At 38.3% G+C, this 21,036-nt stretch overlaps 1 protein-coding gene across 1 annotated transcript in view; it reads left to right on the top strand.

Moving 5' to 3' along the window:
- Positions 1 to 5,295: 5,295 nt before the first annotated feature.
- Positions 5,296 to 21,036, top strand: part of LOC145664806 (uncharacterized) — a 95,455-nt gene continuing 79,714 nt past the window's right edge. The window contains exon 1 of the mRNA XM_081731770.1: positions 5,296 to 5,480. Within this exon, the coding sequence (XP_081587896.1) occupies positions 5,444 to 5,480 (37 nt within the window). The 5' untranslated portion in view covers positions 5,296 to 5,443. The remainder of the gene's footprint in view (positions 5,481 to 21,036) is intronic.

Raw genomic sequence — 21,036 nt, 5'->3', positions numbered from 1 at the left:
GACCAAAAAAACAAACACGTGGTACAACGTTTATATTTTGGCAATTTTTGTACCCCTAAAAGGGAACGATGTGGACCATCCAAATTTATCATGATACATATTGAGGTCCTGTACTATAATACCAAATGTTGAAATTGGGCAATTTCCAAAATTTAAGGGGTGGACCAAGGTACCCCTCCCGGGGTGCACCAATGTACCCATGTCTTATAATAGATAATGGACCCCTATACATGACCATATAATCATATAAGGTAATAGGACCTCATCCAAGGGAATAAAATGAGCCAAAAACCAAACATGTGGTTGTACTAAAATTTGGCAATTTTGTACCCCTAAAAGGGAACGAGGTGGACCACCCAAATTTATCATAATACATGTTAGGGTCCAATACTATAATACCCAATGTTGAAATTGGGCAATTTCCAAAATTTAAGGGGTGGGCCAAAGTACCCCTCCCGGGGTGCACAAATATACCCATGTCTTATGAAAGGTAATGGACCCCTATACATGACCATATAACCATATAGGATAATAACATCTCATCAAAGGGGATAAATTGAGCCAAAAACCAAACACGTGGTACAACGTATTGCTTACGTTTATATTTTTGGCAATTTGGTACGCCTAAAAGGAAACGAGGTGGACCATCCAAATTTATCCTAATACATATTAGGGTCCTGTACTATAATACCCAATGTTGAAATTGGGCAATTTCCAAAATTGAAGGGGTGGGCCAAGGTACCCCTCCCAAATTTCTCAAGAGGTGCACAAATATACCCATGTCTTATGAAAGGTAATGAACCCCTGTATACGCCCATATAACTATATAAGGTATTAACACCTCATCCAAGGGGATAAATTAGGTCAAAAACCCCCGAAATTTCAATTTTTGGCAATTTTTTACCCATGAAAGGGAACGACATAGACCCCGAATACTGATAGAGGTACATACTATGGTCCTAGGCTACCATACAAAATTTTTAGATTTGGCAATTTCCAAAATTTAAGGGGGGTGGTCCTATGTACCCCTGCCAAAATTTAAGGGGTGGGCCAAGGTACCCCTGCCAAAATTTAGAGGGGGTGGTCCTAGGTACCCCTAGGTCATTGACCCCGGGCCAAGGTCATTGACCTTTGACCTATGACGTCACAAAAATTTTTGCTGACTCGGCTCAATATACGCCGGGGCCTACTACTGTTGATCTCCTTTCAGCACCGATAATATAGTTCCAAACCACATTGCCTCCCACCGAGACTCGAATCTGGGTTTCCCGCGCCCAAAACCATATAGCTTTCAGGAAGCTATATTGTAAGCAAATAGAAACCTTCATTGTTTTTTTTATACAGAGTGTTTCAAAACAACGCCCTCAACGTTTGGGAGGTGATTCCTGAGATCAAGATAAGACAAAAAGTATAGACCAACCTGGGTGCACAAATGCTTCCTTTCGCAGTTATAGGTAGGGGTTTTCGATAAGGCTGAGGACCTATCGAACTTCGGGAGTGAAAATTTATCGAGTTGTTATCGGTTACTCGAAACCGTTCGAGTATTTGATATTATCGAAGTTTCGAGTATTATCGAAATTTCGAGTATTATCAAAGTTTCGTGTATTATCGAAATTTCGAGTATTATCGAAGTTTCGGGTATTATCGACATTTCGAGTATTCTCGAAGTTTCGGGTATTATCGACATTTAGAGTATTATCGAAGTTTCGGGCATTATCAAAAGTCGTGATGGACAGTTCGGTTCCTTCACTTCTCCAACAATTTCTTCTTGCAGCCAAACTAGTCAAACAACTTTTTTCATCTGATAAGTTATTGCAAAGTTGTATTTATCGAAATCATATGTAAAATTATTTTTCTGCCTGCCCCGTTATTGGCGCAATCGGCAAAGTGACTATTAGTAGACTAATGTCTTGGATTCCAATTCCATTCGGGTGTTGCATGTTTAATCTTCCTCTTTCTCTCATCTGACAAACTGCTTAAACCTTGTACAGATCTGTGTGGCAAAAAACTTTTCCTTCACTACATTGCTAAGGGGAAAAGTTTTAAAATGAACAGTCTGCATATATGTAATACATATTATATACAACTATGATAACGTCGAATATATCGTTTCTTTCGATCACTCCGATAATTCCGAACTTTTCTAAATATTCAAGCAACGCGACAAATGCGATCATATTGATATATTTCTGTATTTGCTGCTTTCAAACAATTCGAGATTCTCGAACAGTTCGAGTGTCTCGAAGTTGTCTAATGTTTCTTATATTTGGAGTGCCTCGAACACTTCGAGAGTCCCAAACATATCAGGAGTCTCGAACATTTCGGGAGTCTCGATCATTTCGAGTGTCTCGAACATTTCGGGAGTCTCGAACATTCCGGGAGTCTTGATCAGTTCGAGAGTTTCTATTATTTCGAGAGTCTCGAACATTTCGAGAGTCTCAAACATTTTGGGAATCTCGAAAGTTCGATAATTCGATAAAATTAAAATTCTTTATCGATGAAACGGTTTTGAATTTTATCGAATTGTTATCGATTACTTGACTATCGGAACAGCCCTAGTTATAGGCTGCTGAAAACATAAAGAAATTAACTTTAACCCATTTAATTTTTTTTTTTTTAGGTAATTTTTAGGCTTTCAGTCAAGCAGCTACAGTACCAACACTATTGAAGCTAGGATCATGGTTTGTACCTCGTTTTTTTTTTTTTTGTAATGAAACATCGTTTCCAACTGCATCAGTCAAATTTTCCTATTACGTACCAAATGCGAGAAATTCCCGCTCAAAGTGGGAGAAAGGGATTTTTTGAAGAAAAAAATCCTCTTTTATCGCGAATTTCTCCGCTCAGGTATATGACACGCACATGCGACTGGTACCAAAAAAAAACTTTTCTCCATTGTGAAAATAATGGGGAACGAAGAATTTACGGGGAAAAATAGTCTTGACGCTATAGCCGCTTTACCAATTTTCCCTCAATAATACATTTTCAGTCAATTTCTATCCAATCCGCTTCAGCATAAAGGTTAGTCATTGTCGGAACATGAATCATACCTCGTCTTGTTCAGCATGAATCGGCCTTTCGAACGGTATAACTTGTATATCCCTATCGTGCACATGAGGGGAGAAAAATTCCCCCAAAAGGGAAATTTTTGTAAAAAAAAATCCATTTTTCAATTTTGGGTCCCTCTCTGCGCCCCGGGTGGTAACGTTTAGCGCCCAAAATATTTCGAAATATACTACATATTGTATGTAATAACTGTACGAAATACCAATCTCATATCTTGAAAACTAAAGGCGAGAAAAAATATTGACCCATGTTTCAACAATACGCATGTACTCCTATAGCATGAAAAAAACGCCGAATTCTAGATAAAAATTTCCTGACACATCCCTAATTGTCGTAAGGAACGAATCATACCTTGGTTTCTTTGGAATGAATCGGCCTTTCGAACGGTATAACTTACATATCCGTATCGTGCACCTGAGGGGTGAAAATTCCCCCCAAAGGGAAAGTTTTGTAAAAAAAAAAAAAAAAAAATCCTTGTTTTCCAATTTTGGAAAAATTTCCCTTTTGGGGGAATTTCTCCCCTCAGGTGCATGAAACGGATATGCACCGTCCGAAAAGCCGATTCACGCCGGAGAAAACGAGGTACGATTCATGATTTTAAGATAAATAGTGATAATACTGTAGATACTAATTGACTAAAAATATGTAAATAAAGTAAGAATTCAAACATTGGAAAATTCCTGGCACATTTCTATTTACTCTAGGATCGTGAATTGTATCTCGCTTTGTTCCAAATAAGAGTAGGCTTCCAACGGTACCACTTCTAATATGTCTATATGTCCCTCAGTGGAGAAATTTAGAAAAAAGGGAAAATTTCTCCTGAAAAATCCCTTTCTTGGATTTCGGCGTGATGTTCCCGCTTCTGCTACATAATAGGGAAATTTGAGTGCTACATTTGGAAACTCTGCTTTATAACGAAACCAACGAGGTACAAACTGTTTATGTTTCTAAGATTAATAGGGATGTGTCACGATTTTTTTTTATAAAAAAGCTCTAAAATTTACCCTTTTTTAAAAGCCGCATTCATTGTTTGTGACGTCACTGCCCCCAGGCATCGCACACGTGGCTGCAAAATGCCCACAAAACATGTTCTTTGATGCTTCCATACTTGAATAAATGCAAATAACCCGGTGTGAAAAGCTTAACTAGAGATTTATAAAGCAAATTCTGAAGATTGACGCCATGACCTGTATACAGACCAAAACATTTAAAAGGGTTAAAAGTCCATAGCTCCAATACTATGGGACCTACCGTAGTCGGGTCAAGACTTCACTTAGAAATATTATGTGCCCTATTCAAATGTAAAAGTTTCATAATCATGTGGTACTTCCACGGGCGTTTCTGGCGGGTAAGACGAGGGGGACACGTTCCCCCCCATAATATTTTGAATACAATATTCAGGCTGTGAAACGATTATAACAGAGTTCTTGATATACCTCAGGGGATCCGTGAAAGTAAGCAGAAGGGTAAAAATGGAATCGAAGATAATAAACAGGTTGGACTAGAAAGTACCATTTAAATAAATTTCTTTGATGTCCCCCCCCCCCAAAGTTATATGCCAGAGACGCCAGTGGGTACTTCCGCAACAATTTTTATAAAGATAGTTGTTCAGTACTTCAAATTATATGCCCGTAGCCAAACTGCCTCTGTAAAAATTATTGTATGAGTACTTTAGGATACTGAAACACAGATATTTGGAAAGCCCACATATTAGTTCCTAAGTGCAGTCTTCACCCGACTACGGTAGGTCCCATAGTATTCGAGCTATAGACCTTTAAAATTCTTTTTTTCATCTTTTCGGCAGCTTATAACTCGGAAACTAAGCATTTGTGCACCCAAGTTGGTGTATACTTTTTGTCTTGTCTTGGTGTCAGGAATCACCTCTCAAACGTTGTCGGGGTTCTTTTGAAACACCCTGCGTATATTCGAGAGAAGTACGTTGAAGTACAGTAAATCAAACCCGGAACCATGCCAATGGAAATTCTGTACATTAATCATTTGGCCACAAACTCTGGGCCTACATATACACATGATTAACTTCCGGCTGTTTATTTTTATTTTATTTATTTATTTTTTTTTTATGTAATACAGATTTTAGCCTACTGAGGGTTAATAATATAACACATTTGTATATTGAAGAACCTAAAAACAAAAAAGGAAAGCCTGGTTTGACAAATTGCAAACAGTTGCTCTTATTCATTCGCCTCCCTCTTCGGTTCGTTGCGCATGCGTCAGATAAAAATTAGGGAGAGGTATGGTGGTGTTTTCTTTCGAGTCCAGTTGCATTCTGTGAACTCAAGACGAAGTGCATTTCAACTTCAAGGTTGTCAACAAGAGCGAAGCAGGAACTAACATCTTTCCTCTGTTATTCGGCACTAAAATGAAATCAAGTTTCATTATATTGTTTGCTGTATTAGGTAAGCAAAATCTTTCAGTTAGATTATAGTCCTCATTCAAAAAGTCTATAATACGCGTATCCAATTTTCAAGCAGCAGTTGGTTTATAAATGAAAGTGCGGTTAGATTTTCTTCCCCTTCTGAAAAACTCTTTCTAAAACTTAGGCATGTAAAAATTCACTGTAGCCTGGTTTGTTTTCCTTTTTTCTCAGATTGTACGCCTCTGCTCCTTATCTGGATATTTTATAAATCGGACATCATGTTAAGGAAATTTCATTTTGTATTCGAAAATTTCTTCACAATTATCTAGAACAGGAGGTTTAAGTTAAGAGTACTATTTCTTACTACTTACGAAATTCTCATTACAAGTAATCATACTACTCCTTACTTTTTTTTTCATTCATTGGTTAGAATAAAGTGTTCCTTCTAGGCAAGGTGACCAGACGTCCCGTTTTAGCCGGGACAGTCCCTTATTTTCAACCGTTGTCGCGGTTTTTTGATTTTCAAACGGGACGCCTAAATGTCCCGTTTTTAAGCAAACATGACCCAGGTGTCCCGTAATTATTATTCAAAATATAAATGGTCAATGCTAATTGTACACTCTATCATACCAACACTGATTGGCAAGGTTCAAGCTAGACCTAGACCTTTTGAATATTCAAATGAGAATTGAGTGTTCTGTGGTTCAAGTGGGAATTGAGTGAGAATTCTGAGTGTTGAAGTAGTTAAAAGTATTTTTGGGTAGTATTAAGTTAGAAACGCTATGTTATCATTCTTACTTGTGTATTTTGTAAATTGAAAACACTGCTGAGTCCCAACGTGCAATGTGGAAGTCACCTCTCCCCCCGCCCCCTTGCCGATTTGTATGCGTCCCGTTTTTGACAGTGAAAGTTTTGGTCACCTTGCTTCTAGGAATATTTCCGTGCGGCAAAGCCCATCTGAGGTAGCTGACCGCTCCGCTTCCGAAGCTAAGATAGCCTTTACTTGTCACTCTTCGGCAGGACACGTCCCCTAGCGTGGGAGCGTCCCAGTGCAGCTCCTTCTGACTGTGATATCTTCCCCCTCCCTGGACAAAATTTTATGCAAGAAATCTTAATTCAGAGTCAGTACCGGATCTAGGAATGTCGCCTTCCCCCCGCAAGAATATTTGAAAGGGCCCCCTTCTATATTCAGTACTTTTCTTTAATTGTACGTTTTAATGAAATATTCCTAGTATTCTATTTGCTATGGAATAGAGATTCAAATACTTACAAGAAATTCTTCCTCTTCGACTTCATCTTCGGAAGCTCCCGTATAAGGTCTCTTTTCAGTGATCGAAGCCTTTCATGGTTGTTTACCAACATGTATGTCACTGAACACCTTAAAGAACTCTTGATCCTCTTTAAGGGTTGAGAATGACCTTTCAGCGGAAGCCACAGTCACGGGTAAAGTCAAGAATAAAGCAAGATTAGTCAAAACTTGAGGATAACTTGGGGTAATAGCATTAAATTCGACCTATAGTAATACCACCAATTCAGGAATATTGTTGATCTTGGAAATATGGTTTTCAAGTCCAGTGCGATGGGAGATTAATTCCAATGGTAGCGATGGGCAAATGTCTTGCTGATAAGTCTTTTGTAGTTTTTCAGGACCGATGTGGCTCAGTGATAGAGCGTTCACCTCTGGTGCATGGCATCCCAGGTTCAAACACTGCTCCCGCCAAGTGAACTTTGTGTTGAACAAACACCGTGTGCGTGGATTTTCTCGGTGTTCTCCCGTTTCCTCGCACCTTCTTCATTCTACCATTTCATTTATTTCTCACCATCACAGTCTCCTTTAGCCTAGCCGGCATAAACGTGGGACGTAAAACTCAAAATTTTCATTTTTGTAGTTTTTCAGCCTTATTAACTAAAATTTCTTCATCCCAATGGGTCACAAGTACTTTCAGGAATACGATTGAAAATTCATCAAGAATTGTCAGTAACGGTAAGAAACTGTTCTCTATTTCATTGTACGCGATACCTAGAAGTCTATTGTAAACATTAACCCTGAAGCAACTCTCGTGTCCATCCTGAAGTAACTCTCGTGTCCGAAAACCGATCATCTTCTACCAGTTCATCGAAGGTTTTTTTTTTTTGGGGGGGGGGTTGCATTTTCCTATGAACACAGGGTTGACTTTCCACTTCGCAGCAACAGCTGTGGCCTCTTGACTTATTTGATGGTATTCTCTCATATTCTTCAATTCTTCTCGGCTCTCTTCAAGAGTACGAAAAGCTTTCTCAAGGTCATTTTGTTTAGTTTGTGAATATCATTCTTTTCCAAGTGTTTTAAAAATTAGTATTTACAGGCAAGGTGCAGGAGAACCTTTAAAAGCCCTTGGACCCCTTAGGCTCCGGGCCCCCCGTACCGCGGGATCTTGCGGTTTATAGATCCGGCACTGCTCAGAATCCACTTCTTCAATCGTTGCTTATCTGATTTCTAACATGTTTATTACTATGGAACTTAGCAGCGAGTATCATATCCAGTGACAGTAGCGTACGCAGGAATTTATTTCAGGGGGGTGTTCAAACTCAATATGAGAGTATTTTATATTAAAATTTCGAAAATTGCCCCTAAAATTAGGCTAAACCTACACGAAAGTCGAAATTTCGGGGGCTTCCGGACCCCCAGGACCCACCCCCTCCGTCCAGTGACTGCGCCAGAGAGGAAGCGGCAAGAGACAAAGGCACCTTCTGTGGCATCGTCTTCCCCCAAGACATATTTAAGGTGGAAAACTGCTTCCCAATGTAGGCTATCTCTGTCCTCCACTTGCTCTCCTCTAAGTGATAAAAGTTGGAGTTTTCACTGCCCATGATCTTATTCATGCTATACTGGACATATTCAGTATAGCACGCATGAAATCTTCAGTAAAAATTATCTAGTCCAACTATTTTCAACCCTTCCACTGGCGCATCACGAACAGCGGCTCGCGTACCACAGGTTGAGAAAGCCTGATGTCGTCTGATGTTATAACTATTTCTTAACGATTTTTTTTTAAGTTAACTATTGGAAAAATTGGTAAACTTTACGATACATGATCCAGCTGCGCATCTATAAATAGGGCCGCTTTTAAGATATACTAGAGTAGGGTAGGGTAGAGCACCGTAAGATAGGGATAAGTAGAGTAGGGGTAGGAACGGGTTAGCTTCAGGTTATGGAAGTCTTGATCAATTTTCATAAAATGAATAGTGTAATTTCTCGTTTGAGTGAGTATACCAGCTGGAGAGGGCATTGTAAAGTTAACAAAAAAGAAAAAACTTTTGTATTTTAGAGAAACAAAAAGGAAATGAAAAATGAAATGAAATATTTGAGTTTTACGTCCCACGGTTATGCCGGTTAGGCTAAAGGAGACGGTGATGCTGAGTGATGAATGAAATGGTGGAATGAAGAAAGTGGGAGGAAACGGGAGAACCCCGAGAAAACCCACGCACACGGTGTTTGTCCACCACAACGTTCACTTGGTGGGGGATGGGATCGAACCCGGGACCCCAAGCACCAGAAACAAAAAGGAATAGGTCCTAGTCAGATAGTAAGTTATCCTGTTAATAATATAATCTGTTATCTATCTAAGGTAGCAAATACTTTCAAAGTATTTCACTATAAAAATAAGAAGTAACGCGATAAACTACATGTCGAGTGAAATTGACTTAGAACTGAAGGAGTCAGTGGCGTACGTAGAATTTCGTCTAAAGGGCAAAGGGTCAAACACTCAATTTTATTTTGACAAACATGGGTTTTGTATATACACCGGGTATTAATGAAGTATCTCACTGTCAAATGTTAGTACTGTATTCACATTAAAATAAAGAGCTCATCAAAATATAGACCTGTGGAGAAGTGCATAATTTGAGCTAGGATTGTCCAATAGCGTAGAAAAACACAATAGCACTTGCGTTATTTCGAATACGAAAAATAGTGGAGTGTTAATCCGTATGAGCGTAAAGGTCACAAATACGCTATCCAAAAATACATATTTCAGCAATGTGTAATGGAATGTATCTAAGGGATTCCCTAGTTGGCATAATTCCCAGGCACTCTTCCAACGGAATTCTTAGATACGCTCAGAATTAAGGGTGTGTTCAAAGTAGGCAAATAATTATTAACAATTTAGGCAGTGATATACCCAAAAGAGGATCCGTCTTGTCCAGATCGGGTCGGACATTTAAGGGGACCTGATATCTCTTCGCTTAGGTTTCTAACTCGCCATTTGATAACATGTAAAATTTAATATGGTAATTTCTAACAAAGTATTGCAGGTAATGACTTGAAATTTTTAATACAAATACACAAGACCCATATAAATCCAACCACGGTCTCCAATTTACGTTACATGCGTTAGATTAATTGTAATATATTCTTCAGTAAGTTTGGCAACTATGCTGTATACAGTTAATACAACAGAGAAATTGATGCAATTGAAACTTTACGGTAAATAGAGATGTCTCTTTTCATTTGCGTTATTTAATATACACATTCTAGTAAGCTCAAAAGTAGGAAACTTTTTCACAAGAAATAGTACAGACTATTTTTTTAAAAGTGCACAATCTTCTACTTCAATCAGAACCATAACCAGTCACATAGCTGGTTTCTAATAAACGTAAAGATTGTAATACAGTTTACAGCGATTTGAAATTTCAATCCCTTTCAGTTATGAACATTGATAAAGTTTATAACACTGAAATTATGAAATTGCGAGAGAACTTGTAATTCCATCTACCGAAAACCTTACTGTAATGGTATAAAAGCAGACGAAAAGTTAAAAAAAAAAAAAAAATCCACAATTGTGATACTGTAAGTTTGTTTTAATTGCCTGTAGATTTGAAACTTAGTAATAGCTTGATATAGTGTCATTAAAAAAATTTATAGCTTTCAGTTGGCAGTACTGTTAATCTGGTGATATTGCGGAATATGTAAATAATATTTCTGGGTCGATATCTATACTTGTGAAATTTTGTAGAATTTCATCTAGTAGTTTAAAAGTTACAAGGGCCAACCTGTGTGTTGTAAGAAACAAATGCCATTAAAGTTATTTCAGAAGTGGTTCTCTGATCAGTATTCTAAAGTGCCAGTATTAATATTAGTACTAAATCAGGGGGTTTCAACCTTCTTCACCAGTGGTACTCGTACCACAGATTGAGAAACCTTGTACTAAATTATTACATTTTTCTTGTTTCCAATGATACTAGCAGCAACTGAAACAGTGTTGTTTGTTTCGTAACAACAAAATTCCGTCTCGTAACATTCAATTTCCTGATTAGATGCAAAATTTCTCGCCAACTAAAATAAATATTTCTTCTGGCATTGAAACATACCAGCGACACCTGTGAGTGCCAAAATACAAAAGCATCAGAAGGCTAATTTTAGATCGGACTGCATCATCGCAACCTAAACTTCTTGTTTGAGACCATAAACTAGGCACTTGTTACAGAAACGAACTGCGTCTGTCATCGGCACAATTATATTTATTTCCATTGATGACATGCTTTAAAGAACAGTCTAAGACGCGAATAATCAATGTCGAGTCTGCAGCATGTCTTAAAAGTCTATTTAAAAGTTGTGAAGAATATTTTGATTCACAGTAATAATAGATACTAGAGTTGCAGTGATACCGTAGAATACGAACTTAGCTCTTCATTCCGTAAGTGTCTTTTGCAAAATTTCCGGGTCACAGCGCAGATAATGCAATAATCAATTTATAATTGCTATAAATACTATTGCAAATTAAAACATAACACTTGCGTTTCTTTGACGAAACCTTATGGAATGAAGATTGTAATCCATTACAGAACCCTGCTCAAGTGCCAAATCATTCGAGTGCCAAGGTAAGTTTTCTCTTGAATTAACAGAAACTGCACTGCACTTAATCCGTTAGTGTCACCCACGAACTTGACTTTTAACAGTAAATACTGGGAATTATAAGGAAATATATTAATAAATACGGCAACAACAATACTTGAATGAAAATGAACTTTGTATAACCATGGCGAATACACTAAACAAGAAACAAACACAAAACCGATACCATAGAAGGGCATAAAATTAGCAGCGAAAACTCTTACGAGGTGGTTTCCCTTCCGGTTTCTGAGAACGAATTGAACAAAAAAAAAAAAAAAAGATAAGATAAGTGGTTAATGTACGCCCCTTTGGCGTGGGAGACTCGGGATCGATTCCCGGCGGGAGCTTATGTGGTTTCGATTCCACGTTAATCAGTAGGTCCACGTCTCATACAGCCTCGCTGCTGAAATAAACTCAACTCAGCTCAATGAACAAAAAAGCGCGAAGGTACGTAGAAGAAACTTACGGAGAAACACACACGAAATACGAACAGGGCGTTGCCATTTCAAAGTATCGTTCGCATTCCGAGGATTGCTCGAATTTTGCGATTGTATTCCAAGTTGTTCGAATTCGGGGGTGATCGAATTTGGGGCAATATTTTTTTTAAATTTTTTTTAGTAAGTGCTAGATCTAGAAGTTCAGAGACAATTTTAACAATCAGTTACGGTGTGAAATGGCTAAATAACACACACACACACACACACACACACACACACACACACACAGTTATATAGCAGGGGTGCCCACAAGGGGGGGCTATGACGCAAACTGCGTCATTGAAATATTTGGGGGGGGTTAAAAATCTATATAAATATGTTTGATGGGGGGGGGTAAAATTAATCGAAAAGAATATTTTTTTCATGGAAGAACACCTACGGATAGACAATTGGGGGGGGGGTGCGTCATGGACATAAGGGGGGATGGGCACCACTGTATATAGTATATCCTAGCTATGAAATACCTGGAACAATTACCATCAAACTTCGTAACACACATGACGATCCATCTGAAAATAAATATTGTGGGAATAAGTTACCCCTATTACACCTAGAGATTAGGGTAGGAAAGAGTGACATTAAAATAATCGAAATCTGATATTAGAGTGGATTCCGTTTGGGGAGGAGAGTGAACGCTGAGATGAATAGTGACATTTCTGATGCCGTTAGTCCAATTCATTCCCCTATTAGTTTTAAAACATAGTACTTCCTTAAAGTCAGTTGTTCTACCACGTAATTTTGATTAAAGGGTGTACTCTAATAGGGATGGCCAGAACTGATTCCTGGTGGAACAGGTTTACGGCTCTGAACGGATCCGGTTCCGAAACCAGTTTTTCAAATCCAGGTCTGAAACCTGTTCCCAAGATCCATTTTCGGTACCGGGTTTTCGGATCCAGGTCTGGAACCAGTTCTGAAAACCGGATCTCCAAGAACCGGTTCCTCCGGAACCGGAACTTTGTGGACATCTCTATACCCTAAGGGAATAGAGGGATACGAAATATAAGCCAAGAATTAATTATTTTGGGAGTTCTTATCATTCATGGTTTACATTTTCATGGTATTCCGACATTAACATGGCCATTTCGAACACCATAACCACAAGAGCTAAACTTGGAATTGAACGGCGTCAGGAGGATCACTATTCATCTAAGAGATCCCGCAAACTATGGATTTGACGCTAATATCCGTCAGGATCTCTCTCGTGGCTATATAGTTGGCGTACGCACCTTTGCTGGGGAATACCCAGATTCGATTCCCAGCTGCAGCTCATGTGGTTCAAATTCTACCTTAAGCTGTAGATCCACGCCTTATATATGGAAACTAGAGTACTTAAATTACCTAAATAGGCTATATGGGAACTAGTGTAAGATTATACTCTACTAAATTGCAAGATCTATATAAATCATAATTGTAATTGGAGTAAATTTGTGATCGTTTGTCTCTTTAAACGTTGATAGATGTTCTTTCATTGTATTCGTGTTTGCAATCGAAGCTTAAGATCTAACCAAAGCTTGAGACCTCCCCCTCTTCTAATACATACATTTCCAGAGTTTCCCCCAGACGCAGGTTTTTAGTTTAACGTTCAGTGCTTATGTTCCGAGGCTAAGGAAGACTATGATAATGAAATGGATTATGATAGAATGAAGACAGTGAAAGGCAACTTTGCACACTTATCCATGTCGGTCCCGGGGTCCTCCACAGGGGACATAAAATATGGCGATATTATTCTTTCTTTACAACTTTAAAATCAGACTGGCAACATTGAAAACTATTTACAGGGCATTATCCATTGATCATCATCCCCTGTAAACAGTTTTCAATGTTGCCAGTCTGATTTTAAAGTTGTAAAGAAAGAATAATATAGTCATATTTTATGTCCCCTGTGAGGGACGCCGGGACCGACATGGTTATAGGCAAGGCAGGGAATCAGAGCAGATATCCCTATCATGCACAATTTCCGTGTGTACATCCTTTAATTTATCGGCGAATTTTTATACTTTTTCGACACATGTGCAGAACTGTTATTGAATTACTAATTTGATTGTTTGTCTAGTAATATTAGGAGACTCAAAGCGTTGAAACAATAAATCAATAAAGTATTTCAGTTTAACTTTCCAGGATGATTCCCTTTAAGTTAAGGGAGACTGTGATTAAGGCAAATGAATGATGATCGAAAAATTGGTGGAATGAGAAAGTGGGAGGAAACGGGAGTACTTCGAGAAAACCCACGGACACAGTGTTGTCCATCACGAACTCACTTAGTCGGGGATCGAAGTAGAGACCGTATGCACCAGAAATAAGCGCTGTACAACTGAGCCACTGTGCCCCTGTTTTTGAAAGAATAAATGGTCCGTTTGAGGTTTTTTTTTTTTCTAATGCTCACGACAAAGGAACTACTGTTGGTTACTTTTATTAAAATGTAATCCTTATAATGAAACGTGAAGTTGTGGCATTGCAACAGGTAGGAATGACCTTGTGCTTGATAAAGGAAGTTTGTCGAACAGTGAGTGATCAAGGAAGTAGATAAATGAGGAAAAGTACCTCGAAAAGTTTGAGGAAAACTTGGACTGTTATTTAGCATCTGCTTTTTTCGCTTCGTCTTAACAAAAACAACGACGTGCGAGGATGGTGTGAATGAAATAGGACAGGGCTCAATCTTATAGGAAAATCATCAAATAGCGTGACGAAGAATATGGTCCAGTAACATCTTTAGGCTTAGTAAGTTGAAGTATAAGGGCGGGTATATTTGGGTCCTTCTCATTATAGTAGAGGTTTTAATTTAACGTCCGACCATTGTGCACAGAGGCTAAGAGAGAGATGATGATTATTATATTCAACGAAATGAAGTGAGGGAAGTGGGAGGAAACGGGAGAACACCGAAAAGACCCATGAATGTGATGTTTGTTCACCGTAAAGCCCACTAGCTCAAGCTGGGATCGAAACCAGGGACCCCACATATGAATTTAAGATTGTTGGTTTTCTGCATCTATGACTGTTTAGCCAGCCACGTATGAAGGATGGTGTCCCTCGACGAGCACACTATTGGGGGAAAGGGAAGGAAGAAAGGATTTAAGAAGTGGCCTGAGACGTATAAATTAGGTATCACCCCGGCATTTGCCTAATGTGAATGGGAAAAGCTCAGAAAAACTTCATCCAGGTGGCTGGCTTGAGTTTTTTCACACTTTTTCGATCGAGTGCCCCCACCGGGAATCGAACCCGAAACCATTCGCACACATGAATTTGTTTATACTAGATATTTCCTATATTGGTGCTTCTGCGTTAGAAAATACAGGTTATATCTGTTTTTCGCTTTCCTGGTGTTCTTACCGTATAATTCTATTGAACGAGACTGTATAACCACGAGTAAGTGCTAGATCCGATAATTTCGCTGTCGTAAAATATAACTAAGTCTTTGACCGGTGGCTACCAGAGTCGATATGGGTATGTAGAGAACCAGTAGGCTCTGTAGGTCACGCATAAGTTGGTTTCGATGTCGCAAAGTGAGGTGTTCGAACAGGAGTCGAAAAACTGATCGATTGTCCCGAGAGTGTTGCAGTCACTTCTCGGGTCACAATCTGCCACTGGAGAGTCTTCCGGTGGAGATCTTTGAGTCTATCCTCATCTCCTGACTTTGCTGCGTAATTCTATGCCGCACATGAAACCAGAGAGCCTACCTCACAAGAAGTGACGAGAACCGGCCCAGAATCACATATTGTTTACTTTTGGGGGCACGTATCTCCAGTGACCGATGGTCCCCTCGGATAATGAGGATGTGGAGAACGTGTACACGCGTTATTTTGCTAATGCGGAAACCCCGATGTCGCATTTGAAGTTGTTCAGTGCCAAAAACAGCCAGACATTGTTGATCCTAATTTATTGATCAACATTGTTAAGACCAAAACAGCCAGACATTAAGAAAGATTGCCTAATGAACTAACTATTGTATATATTGACGTGGGGCAACGAGCGACAAGGGATAAAGAGAGCCTAAACGTCATTAATTCTTTATTTTTGAAACCACTATTGGACGCAGTGTAACACGGATTGGATCATGTAGTGCAGGTGTCCTTGCTTTGTTTGGCAGCAGACGTTGTTATTCACAGGAGCTGATATGCACTTGTAAAAATAACAGAAAATATCTTTAAGTATCATACAAGGAACGTAATTTTTCATGCTCTTAAATCAAATTTTGGTACAATGGTGTCATAGCATCAACCTCTTGACAGGCTGACTGCAATGTTGCCAGTAAGAGGTGAAAGAAAATGTTAGTTTCGGGACAAAGAACGACAATTTTTGACATGGTTAGTATTAATATTCTAATAGGCAGGTATTCAGTCACTAACTGCAGAGGGTAGGCTCGAGGTCCTACATCATTAAATTTCCTATACGGCCAAAGTCAAATATTCTCGACATGGATTTTGGAAACATCAGGGTTCGACTCCGATATTTCTCTTCTGTGTTGATATTGTGAGGCCATTTTTCTGTTGATTTTATGTTTAGGGCGACTTTCAGCAGCAAGGCTGAGACGTGAACCTACAGTTTAACGTGGGATCAGGGCCGGATTTAGGGGGGTGCACCCCCTCCGTTCTTAATATGCACTATTTAATGTGAGAAACTCGCAGTGGTAATAGCAATACTTTCCTAAAATTTCATGTCATGTTTCCGTTTCGGGCTTAAAAGAAAGCGGTTTTGCTAAACACAATAGTTTGTCAATTTCTCATACACATCACAGATGTCTAAAGGCAATTTTTTAAAAATAAATTTGATTCAAATGTACTGATAGTTACTGGTGCATCCTCCCTCAGAAAATTTTGGATCCAGTCCTGTATGAGATCCAAACCACATGAGCTCACGCCGGGAATAGAATAGGAAAAATAAGCAAACAATTAGTAATGAGCATTGCTGTCGCTCTTTGCCCAACGGTGTAGGGCAGCAAGCACTAATTGTAGACCTGCATTATTATATACTTTAAAAAAGTACTAACAAAACTGTCCATGAGTTACCAGTAATGGATTTATTATATTGCCAAAGTGATAAGTTTCGAATAAAGTTTGGATTCAATGTGTCTAGTTGATTTCTTACAGTAGCTACTTTTTTTAAATCCTCAAGTGTCGCCCATTGCCCTACGTCACCCTATAGTTTTCTGGAAGTGTATGCTTTTTTAAAAAAAATTTCCCTTAGACAGCGAGATAAAATTGAAATCTTTACCAATGTGACTTCCTTCAAGATCCACTACTGGCCGAGAATCTACGATAAAGAAGTGACAATTTGCGTTTCATGTCACTTGATTTGCTAATTTTGCCTCGCTAACCTTCGTTCATCAGGAGACATCATTGTGCTATTGATAAAATATATGTTCATTGGTGAAGAACTATAACGCGCAGAAAAAATGAAAAGAAATCACAAATTGCACAAAACGCATCAGAGAACAGTTATGGATAGGGTTGTCAAAACTAGCCGGGTTTTCACCGGCCTGGCTGGAAATATTGCTGTTATTTTGATTAAAACTGGTGACCGGTGTACAAACTTCTTACCAGCCCCTGGTGACCGGTTTTTTCAAATTTGTATTTACTTCGAAGCAATTTCATCTACTTTGAAGTATAGATTTACAAAATAACTTTCATTTCTGTAATTCCAAAACTGTCACCTTCCACCATCTATCAACGATTAATATATTTTGTTCATCTGTTTATGTAATTTTAAAGAGACGACAGAAACTGTATTAGGGAAAATTTGAAATTTACTTGTAAGGAATTTTATACATTTATTGAGAGTGGAAAGGGACTTCTTAGAGCAATTTGCTATAGTTGAAGTATAAATTTAAAGAATAAATTTCATTTTACAAATCCAAAATGGTCACCTAAAGATTAATATACTTTTGTGTCGATAATTTTAAAGAAGTTGCAGAGGCACAATGTATCTATTTATCTGATTTATGGCACAATGTATCTATTAAACTTATTAATGAATGTACTAAGAATATGCAGAATACAGGTGGCAGTGCACTTTTGTTCACGATAGTACATTTTCTTGTCGTGGATGGGTTCGAACAGATATACTTCACACTTAGACCTATATCATAAGGAATTTTGACTGGGTTCTGTTTTTTTTTTTTAATTTTCCAGAGTTGGCAACCCTAGTTATGGAGACAAAAATCACGCCATACAAGACTGCGAACAACCAACTAAACTGAATTTAACGTCATAAAGATATTACAAATCTTCTGCTGCCAACTTGTGATCTAATTAAGCTAAATTAGCAACCTACTTTCAAAAGCATGTTTCTTAGAAATATTTCATCAAATGTAGGGTCACGCAGCTCGTATAAAATAACACAACCAACCATTCGTACAGGCAAGATGAGCTATACTTCTGGATTCTCCCTTCACCCCCCCCCCCTTAGCATACGAAGAAATGTAGTGTAATTTCAAATAGGCCTATGTATATATTTCTTCCTACTGAATTTGCTGAAATTGATGGTGATATTCCTTTCGTCGTCCAGTTCACTTTGATACAAGTTTATTATTATTATATTATTATTATTATTATTATTATTATTATTATTATTATTATTATTATTATTATCTGATCGTTTTAACAAAGTATAAATTCTATAAATTGTCATTGTCCAATACATGTTTATACGGCAGGATCACTCGAAAAAGAAAAATCGTATTAGGAAATCTCTAATGAAGAAACGGGGGGCGCGGTGGCTCAGTGGTAGAGCGTTCACCTCTGGTGCTTGAGGTCCCGGGTTCAATCCCAGCCCCCGCCAAGTGAACTTTGTGTTGGACGAACACCGTGCTCGTGGGTTTTCTCGGGGTTCTCCCGTTTCCTCCCACTTTCTTCATTCCACCATTTCACTCATCTCTCATCATCACCGTCTCCTTTAGCCTAACCGGCATAATCATAGGACGTAAAACTCAAAAATTTCATTTTATTTCTAATGAAGAAACGAACACATGCACAATTTGTAGTACACTAAATTTCTTCTGAAGTATATAAGGAGCTAAATACGGCACCCAGGCCGCGGTGGCAGTGGTACATCATTCACCTCTGTTGTGTTTAGGATCCCTCGTTCGATACCAGCTCGCGCCAAGTGGTTTTCTGGAGGACAAACACAATCTGCGTGTGTTTCCTCGGCGTTTTCACGTTTCCTCTCACTTTCTTCATACCATCATTTCATCATCATCAAGGGCGCCCATGTTGTGGTTTCCAAGGGGGGGGGGCAAGCATAAGCGACATTTGAAATATAATTTCAAATTTTGCTGTAACTAATGTAAAAATTCTATTGGGTTTTCTATATTCCTAAATATAATTTCCTCTGAGGGGGGGGGGCGAGCGCCCCACCTTGCCTCCCTAATGGGCGCCCTTGGCGGGGTGTAAGCTGAAAGATTTGATTTCCAAATATGACACCCCTGGCTTCAGTTTACTCAGTCTAGGTATTAGTGTGGGCCTGATTATGCCGTTAAACTCATTGGATGGCAACTTTTTTTTAAATACCTGTCAGTTTTCCTCGCCTATGAAATATGGAGTTTATGACGATTTATTCATTAGATTTCTAAACAGATCCATCCTTCCCAGTTCGTGAAATAAATGAAATTTCTAGTTAAACGTTCTACGGTTATGAACGGAGGCTAATGCAAATTGTCATTAATGAATGAAATTATGAAAGTGGGAGGAAACGGGAGAACTCCGAGAAAGCTCACACAATTGGTATGAGCTAGGATAGATTACACACCTAGAGATTATACATACCAGAGCTGAGTGTAATTGTATAGCTAACGCAGTCTGTTACATTTATTTGATAGAAAAGCCACACAACTAAACAGTCAGTTTTTCATGGACTCTGTAAAAAAGTTTCTAATTTGTCAAGTGTTTTTTTTTTTTTTTTTTTTTTTTTTTTGTATTTGTGATATATGCTTTTCCCTAGTACAATGTTCTAAATTTTGAATATTGTTAGCATAATAATTTAAAAATTTGATACTAGTCTTCAGTTGTCTTTTCTCCGGATAAAACATCAGAAAAATATCGGGAGGAGGAATTAAATATTTTTCTTTCTCTTGTTTTCTTAATCACCAAGTATGGTTTGTGACTAGCTGCTGTCAAAATATAAATTCTTCATCGTGCTGTCAAAATATAAATTCGTCAAAATATAAATTAAATCAAAATTAAAATACAGGATGTACTCCCATGCGAAAAAAAAATTGCGCGTATACTGTAACTCAAGATTTTTCGCATTTATTCCATTTTCCTTACGTTTATGGGTAAAATTCAGTTATTAGTATGTGGAGATAATAGAAAGCAATCAATCTAAGGAGATATTTCCAAAAAATATAATAAAATAATAAAAATATAAGCAAAAAACAAAATTATGCTTGGTTTTGGGTATACTGGCAACGATGATTTCTAGGGATTTTTTCAGTAGCAGATCACAATTGCGGAGGGAATTCAGTAGGGGAGTCGAGGAGTTGGATCAAGGAACTGGATAGTGGACTAAAATGTTGCATTTATTGGTTAAAACCTAGTGTGTAGATTGCCTGCCAAATATAAATTAGCTTCTGTAACTAAGATGTCGTACGAAAATATAGAATTAAACAGAAAAACTCTTATGTTAAGGTTCGAAGCGATACGGACCATGGTTATGAAGATTATTCCTTTACAAAAAGGAGCTAACACCATGTAGCCTCCGTGGTTGGGTGGATAGAGTGGCGGAGTCGTAGTTATTTTATTATTTTGACACCACATCGAATCCCATCCCATCCTTTTTTTTTTACAAAACATTATAGGAAGTGTATAATTTTGATGTTAATAAGAACCGAAACAATATAAGGAAATAACTTATTGGTAGTATCCTTTAATCGACGTATTTATTCAGTATTAGAATTCGTGTACTATTGGAAACAGTTATTGTTTTCAGTTTATAGTCTTGTATGTTACTTCCCGTTCTTGAACAGCAGACAACTCACTTCGGGTTTGTGTGTCAGGAAGAACATACGCGACCTTGACAGTCTGTCCAGTCTTACCCCTTGTTACATCGACCTGATGTTAAATGATCGTTTGTGTGTGTGTGTGCTTGTTTTTTGCTTTTTAGAGTATTGACTTTCTCTCTCTCTCTCTCTCTCTCTCTCTCTCTCTCTCTCTCTCTCTCTCTCTCTCTCTCTCATATCCATAAGTGCAAGAATGCTTTCGTTGAACGTAACTAAATTATACAGATCTATGTATGCG

The sequence above is a fragment of the Thermobia domestica genome, chromosome 11 (assembly GCF_964235325.1).
Source record: "Thermobia domestica chromosome 11, izTheDome1.hap1.1, whole genome shotgun sequence".
Taxonomy (NCBI): Eukaryota; Metazoa; Arthropoda; class Insecta; order Zygentoma; family Lepismatidae; genus Thermobia; species Thermobia domestica.
Note: the sequence above shows the minus strand (reverse complement) of the source record. Positions and strands in the feature narration are given on the sequence as shown.